Source organism: Psittacula echo (genome assembly GCF_963264785.1).
Source record: "Psittacula echo genome assembly, chromosome: 2".
Taxonomy (NCBI): Eukaryota; Metazoa; Chordata; class Aves; order Psittaciformes; family Psittacidae; genus Psittacula; species Psittacula echo.
Window position 1 is genome coordinate 75225064 of NC_137737.1, and position 19989 is coordinate 75245052.

Sequence of the window (19989 nt, forward strand, 5' to 3'; positions counted from 1 at the left end):
CTCAAAGGAAGTTACAGAAAACAGGGCATTTAAAGGTGCTATGATGAAAAATGAAAGTACTTACTCCCTTATAGCTTTGCCATACCAATGAATCAGTTGCAGAGCCTTCACACTCTACAGGTGTTGATATTAATTGCATACACTACTCTATTTGCATATACAAGACTGAAACTAGGCTGTTTCAATCACCTTATGCCTTCTGATGGACAAAAGAAACCCAACCTCAGTGCCAATCAGCGTTACTGTATCCTTTCTCCATTTGTTAAGCTTTGACAACTGCTCAGAAAGGAACATATGAAAATTTCGAAGGTGGTGGTGTCAGTCCTGAGTTTCAAGATTTATGTAGTGGTTGTTCTGTTTTGGACAGGATTGTAACCCAGAGAGGATGGGGGAGACTGCAAGAATGTCTGTCATGCCTGATTAGCAGTCAGCTCTGATCTGCTGTCTTTTAATTGTATTGTGTAAATAACCAGAATGTGTTACTTAGCTGATAGTAAAATTTTAAATGTCTTTTTTCAGGATTAACCACAATGAGCGTTTAGAATTTCTGGGAGATGCTGTGGTGGAGTTCTTAACAAGGTAAATAAGGAATTCTTTAGCAGTTTCCACCTTTGTGTGGTATTGTCATACCATTGAGCTTATTAAGCTTTGCAGTGTCTGTTTCATGGCTGTGTATGTTTGCAATCCTGCCTGATGGTTGGAGCTGCACACAGCTCTCTTCAAAATTACTTCAGTGGTGAAGATACAAGGAAGATTACAAAAGGAAAAACTAGAGCTTCTTTCATGGAGTGCAATTTTAAGTTGATTGGAGTTAGAGATTGTTCGGCTACAGACAAGTTAACTTTGTACCTTTTTTTTTTTTTTTTCTAAAGGAAAGATGTTTTTCCTGGCATGCTACTTTGTTTCCATGGGTTCTTTTTTCCCTAGTTGCAAGTAGAAAGCATTTAATGGTAATATTGAATGTGTTGGAGTACTTATATTTCCAGTTATTAGGGCTGTAGTCTATATGTAGGCTTTAATGTCTATATATAAAGAAAATAGTCAAACACAAATATAATTTATTTAAAAATAATAACAAAAAGCTATAATTCATCAAAAATTGCTCCAGTTTTGGTCTGGTTTGAGTATTCTGAAATTGATGAAAAATACAGGGATATAATCAGTTACCTCCATGGGCCTTTTTTACCTGAGTACTAGAGGCGGACAGTTTACACAAAAAAAAGATTCTAACCCATTTTGGGGTGCTTTGTTCTACTGTTTTTATAGGGGAGTAGTCTTGTTTACTATAAAGCTTCTCTTAAAGCAAGTTTGTTATATGAACTGCCCTTATATCTCAATTCTCTGCTAGCCTTTACTAGCCATTAGCTACTCATTATTAAAAGTCTATAAAGGTCTCCGTTGCCCTTAAAACCCATGGCCTTTTCTCTCATACAACAGTACAGGCTGATAAGGTAGAAGATTTGCTGATTAAAATGTCTTGCATTTTTCATTGTTCATCAACCATCAGCTGACATTCCGAGCTAACTTTTGTCTCAATTCGGAAAAAACCTTGAGCTACATTTCTGTTCAATAGAGCATGTAAGCACCTATTTAAGTCTTCAGGTCTCTCCTTTTGTGAATTGTGATATTTGAATGGATTGCCTCTAAGTTTTATATCAGTTTCTGTCCTTAAATAATCTTGCATTTATCTGCACTTTTCTTCCTGTGTACTGGGTTAATAAAATATTGTAATAATTAGTGCCATCTACTTGTGGGATGTTGAAAATCCTCTCTGTGTTAACTTCTTTTTGACATGGATTAGATAGTCATGTGTGAAGATACTCAGAATCATTTATCTGTTCCTCAGATCTTATTTGGGTCACTGAATTACTTTTTTTGTTTCGTTTCTGTTTTATGAAGTATCTTACTTGCATGATGACAAATATCATTAAAGGCAGTAAAAAGCCTGTGATTTTTACTCCTGCTCCTCCTTCTTCCCCCTCACCCTCATGATATTAATGACTTCACACATTTGATAAATACTGGAGGTTGTTGAGTTCTGTTGGCTCCATCCAGCCTGAATCAGTAGTATCATCTTAAAGCATTGTGTGCCTGCAACACAGAGTTTTTCAAGGCTAATTGTTCCCTTGTGCTTTATTCTTCAGCATCCTCTAGGTGTCAACCTTGCTGAACCCACTGCTGCTGCTATGTAAACACCTTCAAATGAGGGAACTGAATTGTTGTTGCAGGAGTTTGGAGAATATGTGCTGCCCAGTGGAGAAACAGCACTCTTCCTCCCCCACTGCCAGTGCGATCCAATCAAATATTCTTGAGCATTGTTTTAATGTTTGTTCATTTACCTTACTAGAAGCTGAGTTGCCACCTTGGGTAGGGACCTGTGTTACCAGCTAGGATCTGAGGGAAAGACATTGTTCCCTAGAAGCACACATGATGCATATTTAACCAAATGCTGACAGCACCTGATCTGATATTTGTTTTGCCAGTGTCCATTTGTACTACCTGTTTCCCACTCTGGAGGAAGGAGGATTAGCAACATACCGCACTGCCATCGTACAGAATCAACACCTGGCCATGTTGGCTAAGGTACAGTTTTATATGTCTCTGTATTTGACACCCAGAGGTAGGATACCATGGATCCTAGCACTAGGGATATACCTGCTTTGAACATCAGTATCCTTACCATATTTTGTATACAAGATCTGGGATACAGCAACTCTTTTCAGTTTGAAAGTAGATTCTAAAGATCAAGTAGGACTTAGTGTTTTCTTCAAAGGCAGAAGGATAAGTTTTTAGGGTGCTTATATTGAAGGTGTGTGTATATTTACCTTCATATTGCACAGGTAATGAAGCTGATAGTAGAAATTTAGTGAAGAAAAAGAAACAAGCTGGTTGTTCTATAAAAGGACTTATGGCTGGAAAACATAGGGAAAACATGGCAGCAGGTGGTAGAGAAAGTAGGAAAATAATAATTTTGCCTGCTTCCTAACCACAGTAATTTTCAGATTCACTGTGAACTATGAAAGAGAAACATGTTAGGCTTTTGGTGAAAACTGTATTATGGGGAAAATTGAGATGCCTCAGAATTTTATTTCATTTAATTCTGTGAATGACGGAACCTTTTTCATTTCTACATGATACAGGAGGGTGTGAATATGATGTAGAAAGTTTATTAAGTCTCTATTTGTAGATAATCTGGTATTCCCTTATTCATACTTGATTTTGTTGGAGTGTTTTTAAAGAAAACTGTCTGACACTTAGTGATGTCATGTATTAAGCTGTGCATGCATGCATACATGTCCACTGCTGATAGTTTACAAGTGCTCTTTTAATCTTCTCTGTTCATGTTCACTCAGTAATTTAAATAAGTATATCCAATCTTGAGATTTTGGGGAAAAAATGTATGATTTCTAACATGTCATCTTTTTGCTTAATTCTCAGGAGAGGCACAGCATAGGGGAGCGAACACAATAATTTTCTTCCAAAGCTTTCTTTAATGATTTAGATAAGCATGAATTGATTGAAATTTTCAGATCGGGGTTTTGTTCTACAAATATGGTATTGAACCACCTGACATTTGAATTCATGCTACTATTGAAAAACCTACGTCCAAAAAGCTCACATTTTCTTAAAGTCTGTTCACAGCCTTTATCACTGTACATTGACAATTCTTGAACTTTTTTGGAAAATTTTTTAAATTGTATTTATTTATATTAGATGCAACTGTAACTATTAGATATCTATATATTCCTGATTTCTCAATTTACCCTTTTTTCCTCTTGTATATCTTATACAGTGTTCCTGATTTCATCCCCTTTAATTATTCCGTGCAGTATTGTGTTGCATTCAGTTTACTTAATATAATCCTCAGCTCCTCAACTTCTCTTGTGTGTGGAATGCTGTTTTAATTGACGATCAAATGATAAATTTCTGTAACTTCTAAGGGGCATTGTAGCAAAAATTTTAAAAGTAATCTGAAACATGTTGTGATCAAAAAATGAGAATCAAAATGCATGAGAAAAAAAAGCTGAATGCAAGCTCTGAAAATAGAAATAAGCCACTGGAGGTGGGGGGCGACAAACCAACTCCCAAACAACACTTGTTAGCATGAGCAAATGACAGTAATCTGTGAGAAGTTTAAATTTGATATAAACCAGCTAATGTTCCATTTTTATGTTGACTCTACTGAGTGCTCCCCACTCTATATAAAGTGCAATGGAACACAGTAAGAGCTAATGTCCTGTGTTCTGGATCAGTGAATAGGCTCTCATTCATTGAAAATTGAAGACTCCTTTTTTCCAATTGCAGCGTGTCTGAACCGTGCACCTCAAACAACTTAGTTTTCCTTTTTACCTCTTAAATATACTCCAGGAGGATGCAGTTGAAAGTTAATAAGAAATTCGTCAGTAGAAACTTACACCCAGTTGGGAAGAACCTACTGTCATACAAACTTTGCAAGATGGAGAAACCTCTTATTTAAAAATCTCAATAATGATTTTGTGTTACGAAGATGATTATGTAAAGAGAATCTAGTAGCTTTTGCCTGCATTTCTATAGCAGAATTATCATAGAATATGTAGGATATCTGACTCACTACCTGAGATTCTGACTGGTAGGAGCAGCTATGGTATAGTCAACACATGAGTGTTAATGATGCACATTTGGAAGCCATAAGGAAGCTAGGTGGCACTGTGGATTAAAATATCAAGTCTTCTGCTTGCAGTGCCTAGCGGCCATTGTTACTGCCACCTGTTGACACTCTTAAAGGAAAAACCAGATGTTCAGTGGATTGTGTCTACCAGAGTTCTTGTTCCTCACTATTCTGCTTTATCTTATTCTTGTAGGCAAAGTCTTTTTCCTCCGTGTTAACTTCCCTCCCTTTGAATGTCCCTTTGGTATTTCTGAAAGGAAATCACGAGGGCAAACTACCAGTAAGAAACAAAGCACATTGTACCACCCAGTTGGTATAAGCCTATTTTTCTGTGACACCCTCAGCCCCCATCTTGAACTCATTCCTGAATCTCCCTAGTAAAATTTTTTGATCTAGCTTCCCTGGAATTTGGTTTGATAATTCCTGGCATTCCCATGCTATCACACTCTAGTTGCTTGCCTCTGATAGATATGAAGTCTTCTAATTTTAGCCTCTGTGTGAATTGAAACTATGGAGCAAAGCTTCAAATTTCCCTCAAATCCAGTTGCTGCATAATAGTGTCATGAACTCTGGTGACTAGAACTGGTACTCTTGTACTTCTAAAACCATGGTTTTAACTCTTTCCACATATTCTGCAGAAGCTGGAGCTAGATCGATTCATGCTTTATGCTCATGGGCCAGACCTTTGCAGGGAATCAGATCTCCGCCACGCTATGGCCAACTGCTTTGAAGCCCTAATAGGTAAGGCATGTGTATTTGTGTGTGCAGAGTTGTTTTAATATCTTTACATGCCATGTTGACTGTGATGGAGGAGAAACATGGGTCTGTCTTGAGTGGTGTTAGTAAGGGTAGGTGATAGTAAAGCTTCTTAAATCTTCTTTGTCTCTTTTGTGCACATATACTGAGTGTGTAACATAAGTGTGAAGTATTACAAAGGAAATCTCATCTTCCATGTGCTGAAGATGCACCCATTTCATAGGGTTGTGGTGCAGCACTGCTGTCCACCACCACAGAACTCCACCTCTCATGAGCCACCACCCTGCCACCCGCAGTTAATCTGAGTAGTTCAGTCACTGTGAAAAGTTGCGGCAAAAAAAGGGCAGATTCACTGCTTCCAGTAGGACTTGCACAGAACTCCAAAATGTGGAGTTGCATTTCAGCTCTGCATTTTAAACTGCAGCTTGCTTTCTGAATGCACCAGGCACTCCCAACCAAGTCACCAACCTGCTTCCAGTCTGCCCTGCTAACCTGTGAATTAAATGTAACATTTGCCAAGTGAATACTTTTTGGTCTTTGCATTCTCCTTACAAATAAAAAGTAAGGCAGTATGCCACAGCTGGTGTAATAGAGCTACTGAAACTAGCTGAGGGTGAAGGGGAGTTGTGTCAAATTTGCTGTTGGACATTAAGGTGCTGATTAGTGAGTGGCTGCGCTAGTTGATAAATTTATGTTGGAGGAGAAATCAGGAGTGCCTGACTACAGTTACCAAATAAGGCAGCAGTATGGTGGAAATCTGATCCCTTGTATCCACACAAGCTCTATTTTAAATAGCATATATTTATAAAACTTCTTTGAATGCACAAAGCAAGCTAAATCTCACTGATTTGGCTTCATATTCATGCAGATGTACTGTACACAGTATTAACTATGGCAGTGGTTTATTCCTCATCCAGGTCTTTACATACTACACAAGCTCCTAAAGCATTTTGTCCCACTTTGAAAAACAAATGATAGTTGGCTTACACGTCAACAGTTCTATGCATTCTGCCTTGGGCCAAATTGCATTTCATCTTATCAAGAAATCAGAGTTTTCTTTTTAACTCTGTTTTTGCTTTCCATGAGTGCTTTGATCTTTAAAAATAAACAGAAAAGGAACATTAGATATGTATCTGTGGCTTTGTTCATATACTTGAGCTTGTCTAGGATGTAATGATGAGGGCTATTTGGCCACCACTGAGATTTGCTTAAAGAGAAGGCTTGCTGTTTAATCTCCTATACAAAGTTGTTTACAAAATTAATTGAGCTAAATTGAGTTAAATAAGGTTTTGTCAGGCCCATAGCTTAAATCTGGGAGCTTGTTAAGGGACTATAAAAGTATATGTGGGATCTGGAGCTCCTACTTGAGAACATTTGTAAAAGCGTGGTGCTTCTTCCCTGAGATGAAGAAAATAACTAGAAGTATAGGCAGGTTGCCTTGAGCCTGTTTGAAATTCTGTGCTCTCATTATATGTCTCTGGCAAGATAGAAACCCCGAAACTTCTCTCCTTCAGAGAGTCCAAACAGAGCAACTGACCTACTGAGGAATTAGAAGGGGAGAGGGGAGTGAGGGTGGGGAAGGAGAGTTACAGCAAGGCAGACCATGTGCCTTCTGTCTGTACGTACTACAGAAAGTATGCTTTTAAAAATTGAATGTGTTGAAGAAGGCAGAGATCTTTGACTTCCTTGCACTTAATGATTTTCTAAGTATTAATGCCTTATTGACCTTTGAGGTATTGGTCCCCTCCTGCAGGAGCTGTTTATCTAGAGGGGAGCCTAGAAGAAGCAAAACAATTGTTTGGACGTTTACTCTTCAATGACAAGGTATTTATGTATATATATGATTTTTTTTCATTTAAAAAATAGCTGAAGACATGCTTTCTTGTCTCTTGTTTTACGTGAGAATCACAAATGAACAGATATACATAAACCTTTTGTACCTAGTTCCTGGAAACTGAATGTAGCATAGCATGCTTGGGACGGGAAGCTGCACCGTCTCAAGCAAAAAAAAGTTAGTATTTCCTCAGGTGTAGTGTTTGTTGGTTGGCTTAGGTAGGAATGGACGGGTGGCATGGGAAATGTGCAGACTTCCATTCAATATGCTGATCTAACAACAGAGATGGGTGCTGTGCATCCAGGAGGCATGCTTTGGGAAGGGATGCACATATAGTGCAACTGTTCTTGTTTCATCATTTAAATCATCCCACCACTGAAAGTTTTAAACATATATTTGAAAAAAAAAAAAAAAAATACAGGGGGTTTCATCCAGTGTTTACTCACTTGTGTAATTAAAGTCTGAGCCATTCTTGCATACTGTGTCTTAGATCACTGTTAGTTGGAATTTAACCTAAGAGAAGCAACCAGTACATACTGCTGGGACAATACACATGGCAGCGGGGATGGGATGAATTATGTAGTGTTTTCCTCTTGAAAGTCTAAGTCTGTGAAATGACGAAGCTTATTAGAGAGAAAAACATTTTGAAGCCTATTGTAACTCAATGCTTATTTGCTGCTCAGTGCCTGTAGTGAAAAGCCTGTGCGAAATAGAAGAAAATAAGTGGGTATTTTCTTTTCTAGTCCTTGCCTTTGGTGAAGTCAAACTTGCTACTGAAGAGTACTTGCAAATAAAGTTAGTCCTGAGGCTTAAACAAATCTTTTTCTTCCTTTAACCACTTTTTATTTGGTTCAAGGTTTTTTCCACCTCTTTGACACAAGCTAATTGGGAAAACTACAGGCAGTTTGAACAGCAAATACACGATTTTAAAAATTAGTTTGCCAGCACTATTGAATTTGCAATAAGCAGAGTCAGCATCTGAAATAGTTTAGTATTTCAAGTAATGACATTTTATTTAGTACTGTGGAATTTGTTAAATGACTCCCTTGAGCATTGAAGGCATTTCTCTATGTTTGCAGGACCTGCGGGATGTATGGCTTAATTATCCACTACATCCACTCCAAGTAAGTGTATCCCATTTTGTAACAAATTTTATAGCTCAGTTTCATTTTCTGGGATGCTTTCCCATAGGTTTCCATTGTAATGACATCTCAGAAATTTTGCTACAAAGTAGCCAAAGATTATCTAGATTTGCCTTTGTGTTTGTTTTTTTTGGGTGGGGGGGTGGGGGGTGGGGGCGGAGGGGCACGGTGAGAGAGTGTGGTGGTGTTATAAGTAATGAGTGTCTGCCTCTCTGAGGATTAATCATTCACCGTCCCTTGACTTGGGTTTGATATATAACTGTATTTGCACAACAAAGCTATTGAGAGGTAATGTTTTGGTGTCTTTTTGTTCATCTTCTTGAAGTTGTGGGAAAACAGGTACAAAATCAGTCTGCATACATATTTTTTTAACCTGAAATTAAGACTGAAATCTTAATAGTAGGAAGGTAAGTTAGTTCAATGGAATAAGAGTGTGATTCTGATTTATTTTTTTGTGTGTGTGTGCGCAATGATAGCATGGCTGTTTTGGTGATTCCAGTAGCTTTATTAGCAAGTAAACACTGAAATTATGAAAGTATCTGAAGGCTGATTTATCCTCTATGTATTGAAGGATACAAGTTTACAAGGCTAGAAGTTGGGAGAATGGTTTTCCCGTCCTTTTTCCCTGACTGAATTCTGGGATAGACCCAGAGTAAATCACAGAGGCCCTCTGCACTGTAGCTTCTTGTTTTCACAGCAGACATGGTAGTGTTTTCCAGGTGTGAAGGGGTGCTGCAAGAATAGCTGTATTCAAATCATCATCCAGTCAGTAAGGTTTTCAGGGTCATACGAAACATCTGAGAGGTTTCTTTTGCACAACCAAACCTCTGATGTTTTGTTCAGTCAGTTTGACTCCTTTGAAACTTTTTATGAGCACACCCTTTCAGCCGAAGGACAGTTTGAGGCCTCCATCTGAAATGTCATATATATTTGTACGAATTTTGCAATGGGTACATAGACCAAGTCTTCAGCCACAAATCAGTGCACATGAAGTGTTTTTATGACCAACTCTCGTAAGTGTAAATAGAAAAGAGTCTTAATGGGAAGATAAACTTCTGAGATTCAACACTAGCTATCCTGCATGTAAAGACAAGTCCTACCTCACAAATGAATAGGAGATTTTAGAGGAGACAAAAAAATATGTAATATTGCAGATGATACTGTGTGCTGGGTTCCTAACTGGCTGTTGGAAAGGCACTCACAAAAAGCTTTTAAAAGTGTGGTGGTGTTTTTAAAAAAAGCAGAGAATAATTAAAAAGAAGCAACCCTGGCTAATACTGTCCGTGCTTACAAGATTTAAAGGAATGGCTGAAACAGAAAATGGAGGAGTCAAATGACACATCTTACAAGGAATGGAGATCACTGGCAGATTTCCCTAGGGATCTCTGCTGAAGTGCAGGCTGTTCGCATCAACAGCCTGGGAAGGAGGATGAACAGTGTCTGTTGACAACAGTTGTCTGTTGACAACAACAGCAGCAGTCTGTTGACAATACCAAATTATTCAGGCTATCGGGGACAGTAGCAGGCTGAAGAGTTGCAGTCGAATTGTAAGAATGCAGGAGTGCCTAACTGTGGAGTAAAAAAGCATATGAAGTTCTGTGTAGGTAAACATAAACGACTGCATAAGGAAGCAAAAAAGCAGTCTCAGCTTCACATGCAACTGAACTCCAAACTGCCCATTATCACCCAAGCGTGGGATTTTGATGCTGAACTCAGGACACCAGGATATGTAGTCCTGTGAAACCATCAGCTGAAAGCTCAGTGGCTTTTGAGGAAAAAGACAAATTGAATGTAATCAATTAATAGAAACGAGGCAGGCAACAAACCAAAATAGATCTTAATGCTGCTTTAAAAAGCTGTGGCTATTCTTATTTTTCCTTTAGGCATCCTCATCTGTATGATTGCTCCTATAATGCATTGCTATAAAAGAGAGGTGCCCAGAGTGGCTGGAGGAAATGCTTAAGCCATTTCCCAGATCCAGAAAGCCATTTAAGTGTCACCACATCAAGGACATCAGAAAAGAAACTGATAAGATACTGACCCAAAGTGACAATTTTAATTTTCTTGTGTTATTGTGCCCTTTTGAATTTCATATACTAAGTATTTATTCTTGATTTTTTTGATACTAAAAGAAAGTCGGAGAAATAGATTTGAGTTTTTGTCTCATCTTGACATGCTGTCAGTCTGCCAGCCTATTCTTGAAATTTTTGAATCTGTTGCTCAGTTGAAAGCAATGTGATATTAGAAAACTCAGACACATCCGATTGTACATGTTTTGACAAAGTAAGTAGTAGTCCTTGTTATCCAAATGTAGAGACAAGACCATATAAGCAATATCTTATAAATGTCTCAAATGTTAAAAAAACATATCAGAGCTAACATCTTTGAGTACTAATTATCCCAGACAAAAAGCCAAAGGTAACTCAGTTTTCTTAGTTGATCTGTCCGCAGAATGACGTGTTCACTGTATTCTTTGACCTTGTTTTACAGAAGACTTGCTCTTCTCTGAAAAGTTCTGAAACAGTGTCAGTTTGTAATTATTTGCACTTCATTTTATTTACAGCTGCAGGAATCTAACACTGACAGGCAACTCATTGAGACCTCTCCAGTTCTTCAAAAGCTGACAGAGTTTGAGGATGCAATTGGAGTCATCTTTACTCATGTTCGGCTACTAGCACGCGCGTTCACTCTGAGGACAGTAGGCTTTAACCATCTGACTCTGTGAGTTTGCAGCGAGAGTCCTCATGTAGCTCTTGTAGCATGTTGGTCCTTATGTTGATATCCCAAATAGTTTTATTTGTAAACAAACTGTAGATGATATATTTCTTCTCCAGAAGAGAATAGAGCAGCTATGGCTCAGTAAAGCCTGCCTAGCTCAGTATCCCATCTCTGACAGTAGTCAGTAGTGGATACCTTGGGAAAGACTATAGAAAATGCATGCCATCCTGTTGTTTCTTCTGAGCTTCCTGTATCACTGATATTTGCACATCACTCCTGAGATAGTAGCAAAACATACTTGGAGGTACATTTGGATAGAGGAAATAAGTAAAATCATGCCTTTGGTCCAAGTGCAGCCCTTGTGTTCCGTGGTGTGTAGAGCTGCCAGGCCCCATTTTAAAGCAAACAGTAGATAGCTCTACTGTTATAAGTGGTTACCAGTGGTTACCCAGTCCAGGATCTCACATGAGTTTAAATCCTGATCCTGTTATTTCTCATGAATGGACAGATCTTTTTGTCTTTTGAAGTTATTGCATTCATTAGTTCACTTTCTTCTAAGCTGCAGGCAGAGACCTTATCTCATTACAAACTTGATGTCAGCTGCTCTTCTCCTTCATTTAGTCCCAGATCTGTGATCTAATAATTGTGTTTATATGTAGCTACCCTGATTTGCTTTCTCCCTGAAAGTTGGTGTTGCAACAGTAATGAACTGGTTTCATCTCTCCTGGTTAACACTGTAAAATTGTCTTAAATGCATTTGGAAATGAGCAAAACACTTTCATATCACTATTTTAATTTGCGTGTGCATGCTGGTTTTGTTTCTTCCTCCCTGAGTGCTTATTGATTTTGCTGCATTGATGTCTCATTTTTCAGAGGCCACAACCAGAGGATGGAATTCCTGGGTGACTCCATAATGCAGTTGGTAGCCACAGAGTATTTATTCATACATTTCCCTGATCATCATGAAGGGCACTTAACGGTGAGACTGCCATCAATCATGCTTTCCAGAAGAGCATGAGTGGGATGGAGACTGAAATTATGGGAATAGCTAGTGAATTATTGTGGATTTGATTAACAAAAGAAGCCTCAACAACCACTGTTCTTAATAAGGCTTATGTTAATTTTAAGTCATGAGCCCTGCAATGAATAGGAAACAGTGATTTATGAGCCCAGTGCAATAATTTTTGTTCTGTCTATGAAATGGATCAATAATTTTAAGGATGTCAGTGATGAAATTGGGAGAAAAGACTAGTTCTTGTTTAAAGATGGGTGTCTTAAACTATTTATTTAAAATCGGCACATGACATGACATTTTTTTATTCATGACTTCTAGTCTGTTGAACCTGCAACCAGGCAGGGTTATGTTTCCTGATTAAGAAGTTTTTCCAATCTATTTTAGTTTTTTTTTCCTGTTGTCTTCAACCTGGAGCTCCTCTGGTAGCTTTTGAATTTAATTTTACTGTTGATTACTGTAGCCTTTCTGCCTCTCGTATCTAAACTCTGAAAAAACCAGTTTGGGGCTCTTTCAGCATTTCACAGTACTTCAAACATAGGGTGGTATTATATGTAGCTTTTTCCTGACAGATTCATTTAGTACTCCAGTTAGACAGCTGTGGCTTTGTGTTAGAAATTTTCTTAGCCTTACAAAATTTTCCTCAGTTATCAACTCTTGACTAGAATAAGAAAAACATTACAGGTACCAGGAATGTGAGTCGTCTCCTACTTAAAACTAGGAAGTGACACTGTAGGTTTCTTAGCTATTTGGAATGTTCTTAGAGCAATAAAGGGATGGTGATGCCAAGTCTCTAGTAGGCAATGTGTTTTCAAAAATATGCTTCTTGGGTCATTTGGGGTAAAGCTGTTTACAAGAAAAAGGTACATGCTCTGACTAAAACTAATTTTAATTTTTCTTCACCAGTTCTTAATTTACCTTTGTATGGATTCTTCTACACCATTCAGGAGATAGAGTAGATAAAGTCTGAGCTTTTGAAGTAAAAGTTAAAAGGGGAAGAACTTTGTCATATTCTTCACAGAAACAAAAGCCTAAGGCAGACATCCAAGACTAGTGGAGTTTTTTACTTTATAGGGGACTTTTAAGAATGTATGCATCAATGTGGTTATAGTAAGATAATTTTTCAAGAACTATTAGGAAGGATATGAAGTGTTGCTATTAATGGGTGTAAATACTCAGAACAATGATAAGATCATCTCCATTTTGCTTAATTTAATGACTAGAGCATGTAGAACAAGTTGCACAGTCCACAGTTTGTAGGGGAAACTACAAAGCTAGAGTGGAATGAATGCTGAAAACACGTAAAGATACTAAGAAGTAGGCAACGCTTAGGAAAAAAAATTCAACTCTGGGGATGTGCATACAGTGAAAAAAGAAAATTGTCATAGAATGTTTTTAAATGAAAAGAGACTTGTGATAAAGGAGACCCATGATGTGGGATCTGAAGAGAAACAGTAAACACCGAGCTCTTTTTCTTCTCTCATCTGGGAATGTAGTTACCTTTGAAGTAGTAACAGAGCATCCACTGCATGGTGTCAGTAGTACTGAGGGCAATTTTGGCTAAGGATAGGAAGATTTGACTAGCAATGCAGTGGTTTACCAGTGTGCTGTGATTACATATTGAGAAATGACTGTAAACTAACTATATTTAAAAAAAAAAGAAAGGAGAACATAGTCTTGTCTACACATTTTGAGAAAGTCAAGTGATGTACTAAAAAAGAGGATGAAATTTTGTTAGCTGTTGGAAGATAAAGCATCTCCAGTACTGGCTTATGCTGCAGTCATGGGTAGTAGTAAGTTGCTTGATGATGGAAGGATAATTAAAAAAAAAAAAATTAAATTGCTTTGTAATTAGTTTTAAGCTCCAGTTGAGCATCCATCACATGTTACAGCATCTGCAGTGATGCAGGCTGTGTGTTGTCAGAATTGAGACTAGATCTAAAAAAGTTGCTGAGAAGGCACACATACTGTGTCTTTGATGTATCAATAACGGGAACTGAGTTTCCTGCAGTAGAGAGCACACTTGCAGAGCAGTCAAGTTCTAATACAGAGCGAGTTGATAACCACAGTACTAGAAGTATAACTGGTTTGGTGGGGTTTTTTTCTTTCCATCTTTAGTTCACTATGTAGTGTATACGTTGCTCTTTGTTTTATGATACTACTAAACATGATTAGGGGTCCCATCAGAATGAATACTCTGCAAACAACACCTCAGAAGAGATCCTTCTTCTGTTACAGGAAACAGATTTTTGTCATGTTACTGCACTTCTGTCTCTTAGGTTGCATATCTAGTTAGGAATTTGTTGGGGAAAGTATTGTTATTTTATCTTAAGGACATAAAAGGGGTAGAGTTTTGGAAAGGAACAAGTAGAAGATAAGTTTAAGCAGAGCTTAGGGAGGCAGGTAATAATCCTATCTGCAGTCTGCCTAGTTTGTGAAGATCAAGTTGTGACTATGGGCTTCATACATCATTGCCAAACAAATTATGAACATATTGTTCTTTATTTATGTGTTGTCAGAGATGAAGTATCAAGTGCAGCAAATAAATCTTGATTTTTCATAAGCTCAGTTGACATGCTGGAGCCAGGTAGCATATAACTTGTATCTAATAAGCTGAGCAAATGTGATACGGAAGACAGAGAAAATATGTACATGCGGCTTCTCAACTCTAGATTACACATAAATGGTGGGAAGGAGGGACATTCTTTCCTTTTCACCTACTTAAATTAATGTTGTTTTATTTAAAGCAAAAAGGAACAGGAAAAAATCTCACCTTAGCCAGTGGTTCAGAAAATTGTACAGAACTGTAAAATTCCAAAATATTCCTTTAAACTTTAAGGGATTGTATCTTTGGTAGAGCTCCATGTTTATTTAAGTAATCTGCCTAGAGCCAGGGTTAAGCATTTTGGGGAGCTCCGCTGGACAACCAGGTGTCCTGGACGTCTTCATACATTGAAAATGTTAGAGCTAAGTCTTTGTCAGGGATACAATAGCTCAGCTATACTGCCTTCAGTAGAGCAAAAAGTACATACAGGCTGCCCAGCTATGCATTTTTTTTTTTCTGGGCAAAAATGAATGGAGTGGCTTCCTCGCCTGCTTGTTCTGAAACGCTAGACTGTCTTGCTTTAATGCACATTTGTTTTAATTGCTGCCTATGTATTTCTTATTTGGTGGATACTAGGGACTGCTCTACTGACTCCAGAAGATTGTATGTTTATATTTTCTGTGGAAAAATGTACGTAACTGTGTGTTACTTAAACTCGAAAAATGCAGATTAGCTGAAAAAGTACAGGACTGATTAAGCTATGGTATATGGTTACAAAGAAGCTCACAAACAAGCATTTTAAATGCAAGACACATCTATGGAAGTGATATGTCCATAAAATAAATGACGTTTGGTAAGAAGAATTGAAAAAGAAGGAAAAATCAGCAGTAGAAAGAAGTGTGTTTGTGTATTTATGTAAATTACTTGAGGTGGGCTGAAACAAAATCTCAGTAAGCTGAGAAATGAGAGTCTACAAGGATAAAAGTAATTTTTCTCCCTGCCTCTCCAACCTTTCATAATTTGGTATTGCTAATTGTTACCATTGAGTGGAGCCTTTTTCTGTTGCAGTTGTTGAGAAGTTCTTTGGTGAACAACAGGACGCAGGCCAAGGTGGCTGAAGAGCTGGGTATGCAAGAATTTGCCATCACTAATGACAAGACAAAAAGACCTGTAGCTCTTCGAACTAAGACTTTGGCTGATCTCTTGGAATGTGAGTTAATTTGGTTGTAACAGCCAACTTATGTAATTTGTGCAATTTCTTCTTCCTCAGGGCTTGTTTAAGAAAGCCATTAGAAATCCCTCAAATCACTATTAAAAATGTATGTCCAGGTTTACAGATGAATGATACCTATACCTCTGAAAGCCAGATTTTTCAATGCTAGCCTATGTTTTTGAAGTCTGTATGAAAGCATGAAGGAAGCATAGTTGCAGATACAAAGTTGTAGGCTTAGAAATTGAGGGGTCATCATGACCAGGTCGAAAGCATGTCAGAAAGCTAAAGTTCATAATCTGAGCTATTTAGCAGCAATTTCAATGTTTCATTAATATGTTCTTGTTACTGTTGGAAGATAAAGTAGTTCCTTCAACAGGTGAATATTTCTGGGGTTCATTTGACTGCTTTTTAGGAGGATTCAAAATGTTCATTCCACAAGAGGGAAAGCTATATGAAAATGAAATTATTTTTAGTCCATTTATGGAAGTTTGTGCTAATTTATCTCCAAAGGAAGTGGAAACAGTGATAAATATTCTGCAAAAAGTTATTCTGTATCTTGTATATTTTGTGAGCCTTTCAGACCCTTTGGCTTTTGCCAGATCCTCTAAGCAAATGGGAATATCACATGAACCAGACTGATTTATATCTAAATTTTTTTTATGGTATCTATTAGTGATCTGTTTGTAAGTACCCATCATCTTCTGGTTAAAATGTGAGATTAGGAGCTAACTGTTGTTTCTAGCTCTTTAAATGAGTGGATTTTGGTAAGTCACTCAATCTCTTGGTCAACTTTATTTTTTCCTGTATATGCAGGATAATAATACCCTCATCAGATTACTGCTGCGAAATGTAATTGAATATGGCTTTAGAGTACTTGGAGATACTTGTTTCTAAATGTGCAATCTATTAACATACATTTTGGATGAGTGACAGCACCTTTTTTTGTTTGTTTGTTTCCCCAGCCTTTATTGCTGCCCTGTACATTGATAAAGATTTGGAATATGTTCACACTTTCATGAATGTATGCTTTTTTCCACGGCTAAAGGTAAGATTAGTCAGGTTCCTACCTTCCTGCCACTATGTTTTAATACATTAATACGTTTGGGAATCTTACCAATTTATTACGTTTTAGACTCTTATAACAGTCTCTCAATCATACAAGTGTCTTTGTGAACTTCTTACAGGAGTTTATTTTAAATCAAGATTGGAATGATCCTAAATCTCAGCTTCAGCAGTGCTGCTTGACTCTCAGGACAGAAGGAAAAGAGCCAGACATTCCTCTTTACAAGTAAGAACTAGCATCTTATGATCTCATTATCAGTCTCTCCTGTATATGGAGGAAGATTTGATCTGACATCCTACATTTTTACCATAGTTTAATTTTGCTGTAGTTATACAAGCCCTCCAGACTCTCTTTATCTGAAGATGAAAATGTTGAACCAGTGTTTTGCAAGCTTTAGGTGTTTTAAGCTATCACGTGGAAGAATTAACAAACATTTTATCTTGAAAGGGAAAATAAAATTTTTATGTCTGCATGGAGTATTTAATTGGCCTCATTCTACATTTATTCTCATTTTATTATAAATGAAGTGAATGGAACAGTAGTTGTTTGGGTATGAAGTCAAGACATTTCCAGTCTATTTTCAGTAACAGTATAAAGTTTCTCTACATTTACATTATTATGCAGAAATACTAAATGCATTGTATTACACATCTTGATTATGGGCTCCTTTGCTAATTCACAATCAGGCACTGGAGGGCAACACAAGTTTTGGACATTTTTGCTGCGCAGTTCAGCCCACATGTGTCTTCCTGTTTAGTCATAGAAAGACTCAGGGCACGGAACCTCTCAACTTGTACACCTCAGATACGTGAAGCTGGATGGGAAGGATCCCCCTTCTCTCAGTTGTAAAATAACATAATAGTTGCTTCAAAGAGGCAGTAATAAACTTAAAATTGTATATTGTATCTATATCCATTCAGTTAAGATGGGAATCGGTGCAATATTAGCCCCCAGAAGAAGAGATAAAGGCTATGAAAGTTCAGGGCTTATCCTGTTTGTATTGTTACATCAAAAACGTATGAAGAATGAAAGTCATAAGTGCATTTGTCACATTTACTGAAGTAAAGTTTTAAATGAAATGTAGCAGTTCAGTTATAGTGAAAAACAGTGCACTTCAGAAATATGGTTGCGTTGACACTGCAGTTGATGTTCTGCAAACCTGACTCCTCAGTGTCTTGTATGAGGGCTCACAGCTTTGTCTTGAGTGAAGGAGATGAATACAATAAAACCAATGCTGATTCTTGTAAAAACCACTGAGTATCAAGTACCAAATGTTTGTTTTGTTTTGCTGTGATGATAAATTGATTTTTATAGTACAGCTTAGAGCTAGTGATATGCTGTTATCTTCCTATTACTTGTTAAATTCCTTTTCTTGGGTTATCTGTTTCATTGCAGTCAGTACTATTTAAATTTGGGGTGGGTTTAATCTGCTCTTGTCACAGCACATGGAGACAAAGCACTATAGTTAGATACTTCAAAAATTGATGTGAGATTGGTGCTCCTTCCTAAAAGAAGCAAGGAAGTGGATAGAACTCAAGCTGACGGGGGGTGGTGTTGGGGGCAGAGATTTGGGACAGCAGGAAGAAACAGCAGAAGCAGCAATTCATTGGATGTCTAGGGAATTACCTTCTTTTACCCCTTTAGGTGGTTGTTGATGCATGTCATAGACTTTATCTCAAATGGAAAGTTTGTTTTGTGACATACTGTAACTTTTCAGAGCTGTTGGAAAATTTATTTTTACTGTGATCATTCAGTGTATAGAAAGCTATCATGTCCAATATAAAATCCTTTTAAAACCTTGGTAACTGTTCAGCTGTCAAGGACTAAAATTTTTTGTTCACCCAGTAGTCCTATTGGTGTGAGTAGTTGCAGTTGCACAGCTATGCACAATTTATATAACCTTTTTACAAGTGTTTTCACAGTGTTTAAGGTTAAAGTTTTAATTTTCATATGGTGCTCCTGAGTTAACCTGGAGAAATAAATATATCCAGTATAATTAAGGTGTGTTTTATGTAAATTTCTCTTTCTTATTGCTCACTGCACTGGTAATCTCTGGGTTAATGTGATTTATGCAGGCAGCTGTCAACCCTTGCGCTATGCTTTGCACTAATTCCACTATATGTATTGACCAGACTGAAAGCTTGGTGATGTATGTGCCACAAGCAGATTCTGGTTTTTAATACTTCCTGCTTGAATAAATCATATCTTCTTATTTCAGGACTTTGCAGACAGTGGGACCATCTCATGCTAGGACATACACAGTAGCTGTTTACTTCAAAGGAGAAAGGATAGGATGCGGTAAAGGCCCAAGGTATAGTGAAAAATTAATCTTCTGGTTTTAAATTTTGAGTATGGCAGTGTCCAAAGTGACTAGCCATGGAGATAGACGAGTGTGTGGTTAGCCTTAGAAAAGGAAAGCTATAGAGCCTTTTTCAAGATATGCTGAATTTCTGCCTCAGGAATACCTGAAGGGTTTAATATCTGTATAGTTTTGGGTCTTAAGCTTGTTTTGGTGAACTTGCCTACAAGGTTGCTAGCAGTGCTAACCGTTTTGTGGCTGTCAGACTAGAAACTGCAGAACAGCTTCTAGGAAATAGCGACTTTATCATTGGCTTTGCTACTGAATTAGAGTCCAACTTAACCTGGCAAGTTAAGGATGCAAGGCTCTCAGGGTTTTTTTTTCTGATGCTGTTCTTGACATTTTAGAATGGTTTCTAAAGTTGCAGAGACTTCAACCATGAACCACAAAGCCCTCATCTTACTTTCTGCTATCAAATTTGATGGTGATTATAAAAATATCATCGGTTTTATAGCGTTCGCACCTCTGTGATTTTGTTCCCTTCTTTTCCTCTCAGGAAAAAGCAAATGCTTCAGTGAAGAATGGACTAGAATATTCTGTTATTGATCTAAGCTTAAAAATATTCTACAGGAGCTCTAGTGCTATTGCTTACATATTTATGGAAAGGCTGATACATCATACGCTCTGGGAATTGCTAACTACTGGTTATCTAAAGAGTTTTATTACAAAAAATAAAAGTAGCTAGTGTTTCGCTTTGTT

At 37.5% G+C, this 19989-nt stretch overlaps 1 protein-coding gene across 1 annotated transcript in view; it reads left to right on the forward strand.

The window, feature by feature from the left end:
* Nucleotides 1-19989, forward strand: part of DROSHA (drosha ribonuclease III) — a 70447-nt gene that overhangs the window by 43310 nt on the left and 7148 nt on the right. The window contains exons 19-29 of the mRNA XM_080610095.1: nucleotides 520-579; nucleotides 2484-2583; nucleotides 5287-5389; nucleotides 7158-7228; nucleotides 8318-8362; nucleotides 10944-11101; nucleotides 11972-12077; nucleotides 15724-15865; nucleotides 16831-16913; nucleotides 17053-17156; nucleotides 19150-19242. Of these exons, the coding sequence (XP_080466221.1) occupies nucleotides 520-579; nucleotides 2484-2583; nucleotides 5287-5389; nucleotides 7158-7228; nucleotides 8318-8362; nucleotides 10944-11101; nucleotides 11972-12077; nucleotides 15724-15865; nucleotides 16831-16913; nucleotides 17053-17156; nucleotides 19150-19242 (1065 nt within the window). The remainder of the gene's footprint in view (nucleotides 1-519; nucleotides 580-2483; nucleotides 2584-5286; nucleotides 5390-7157; nucleotides 7229-8317; nucleotides 8363-10943; nucleotides 11102-11971; nucleotides 12078-15723; nucleotides 15866-16830; nucleotides 16914-17052; nucleotides 17157-19149; nucleotides 19243-19989) is intronic.